The sequence below is a fragment of the Aplysia californica genome, unplaced genomic scaffold, assembly GCF_000002075.1.
Source record: "Aplysia californica isolate F4 #8 unplaced genomic scaffold, AplCal3.0 scaffold00100, whole genome shotgun sequence".
NCBI lineage: Eukaryota > Metazoa > Mollusca > Gastropoda > Aplysiida > Aplysiidae > Aplysia > Aplysia californica.
Genome location: NW_004797370.1, coordinates 1153403 through 1154712, shown reverse-complemented (window position 1 = coordinate 1154712; position 1310 = coordinate 1153403). Strand labels below are relative to the sequence as shown.

General features: G+C 42.2%; 1 protein-coding gene across 1 annotated transcript in view; it reads left to right on the top strand.

The window, feature by feature from the left end:
- Positions 1 to 326: 326 nt before the first annotated feature.
- Positions 327 to 1310, top strand: part of LOC101848191 (rhodopsin, GQ-coupled-like) — a 7438-nt gene continuing 6454 nt past the window's right edge. Inside the window, exon 1 of the mRNA XM_005095326.1 lies at positions 327 to 517. Within this exon, the coding sequence (XP_005095383.1) occupies positions 327 to 517 (191 nt within the window). The remainder of the gene's footprint in view (positions 518 to 1310) is intronic.

The following is a 1310-nucleotide window of genomic DNA, read 5'->3' as shown; positions in this document are numbered from 1 at the left end:
AGAGACTTTATCGTTTTCCGATACGAGGAAGCTGGAAGATCCGTTTATATTCTTAGGAAAAGAGGCAGTCAAGACGTTGCAGTTCTGAAAAGCCTCTTTCGATTATATCTGAAGGAAGGATAGAGAGCGGTGTGTGTGTGTGTGTGTGTGTGTGTGTAGTGTATTGTTAGTGCGTGAGTGTGTTGTCTTTCTGAAACAACCTTTCTAATATCTACTTCTAAGGAGAAGTCCACACTGACAAAGTCCTTGCACAGGGGTGTAGAACAGGAAACAGAGGGGCTGAATGCCCAAGGACGTGGGAGGCTCAACTTCACATTCATCTCATCATGAAGTCTTCGTCGTACCACGAAAGGGACATCCCGGTTGTGACAACAGTACTCAGTATGGGAGACGATAAAGACATCGACTACAAAGAGGGTGTGACCCACGAGGAGTATCTCGTCATAGCATGGGTCCTCACTCTAGTGGCAGTGGTTGGAACAGTGTGCAATGCTCTCGCCGTTACTGTGTTTTACAGGTGAGACAAAAAAAGCTTCCTGGTTTTGAATAACTTTGTTTTATTCAGTAAGTTTCGAACTCCCTTCAGCCTTTGTAACTGACGTTTGACAGTCTTATATGGCTTAATGTATTAAAATGTTATATTATGGCTCATCAAGAAATATTATGGATAAACGCCTTCATTATGAGCGACATCATCCAGATTTGCGAGCAATGGACCGTCGTTAAGCGCCTTTACAGGCCAATAATTGAGTTAAAAATAATAAAGGTTTACGATTACTATAATTAAACAGAGAAAAATATATAAAACATAATTTATAATTGGGTGACCTGCTACCGCGTTGGAAAAGGAGGAAGGAAGGGGCATTGTGTAATGGACTACATCTTTAATCAACAAGTGGGTACAGGCATAAGATAAACAGAAAATAGAGCCAGCAAGGATACAAGCTATCGTCTTTACTCTTGAGATATCGCAGGGTGTGTATACGACGCCACCTATGGATGAACCGCAAGGTCAGCTGAGCCTGAGAGTGGGCTGTTGTAATTCCTCGGCTCCGGGAAATCTTTGTAAAAACATTTAATCTGTTTGCAGTAATGTTCTCTTTCCTGTTCTCAAAGTATTTTCTTCTGAACAGCTCTCCAACGGCGTCTTTGGTATAGTGTTAAGGGGGGGGGGGCTACACCTGGAGGCTATCTCGCTTATTACTGGACCGGAATTTACCACATTTCACACATATAACAAGCATAGTAAGGAGTCTTGAAATCCGCAATCAAATTTGAGAAAAAAGTTTCGTTTCCATGTATACGCCGCC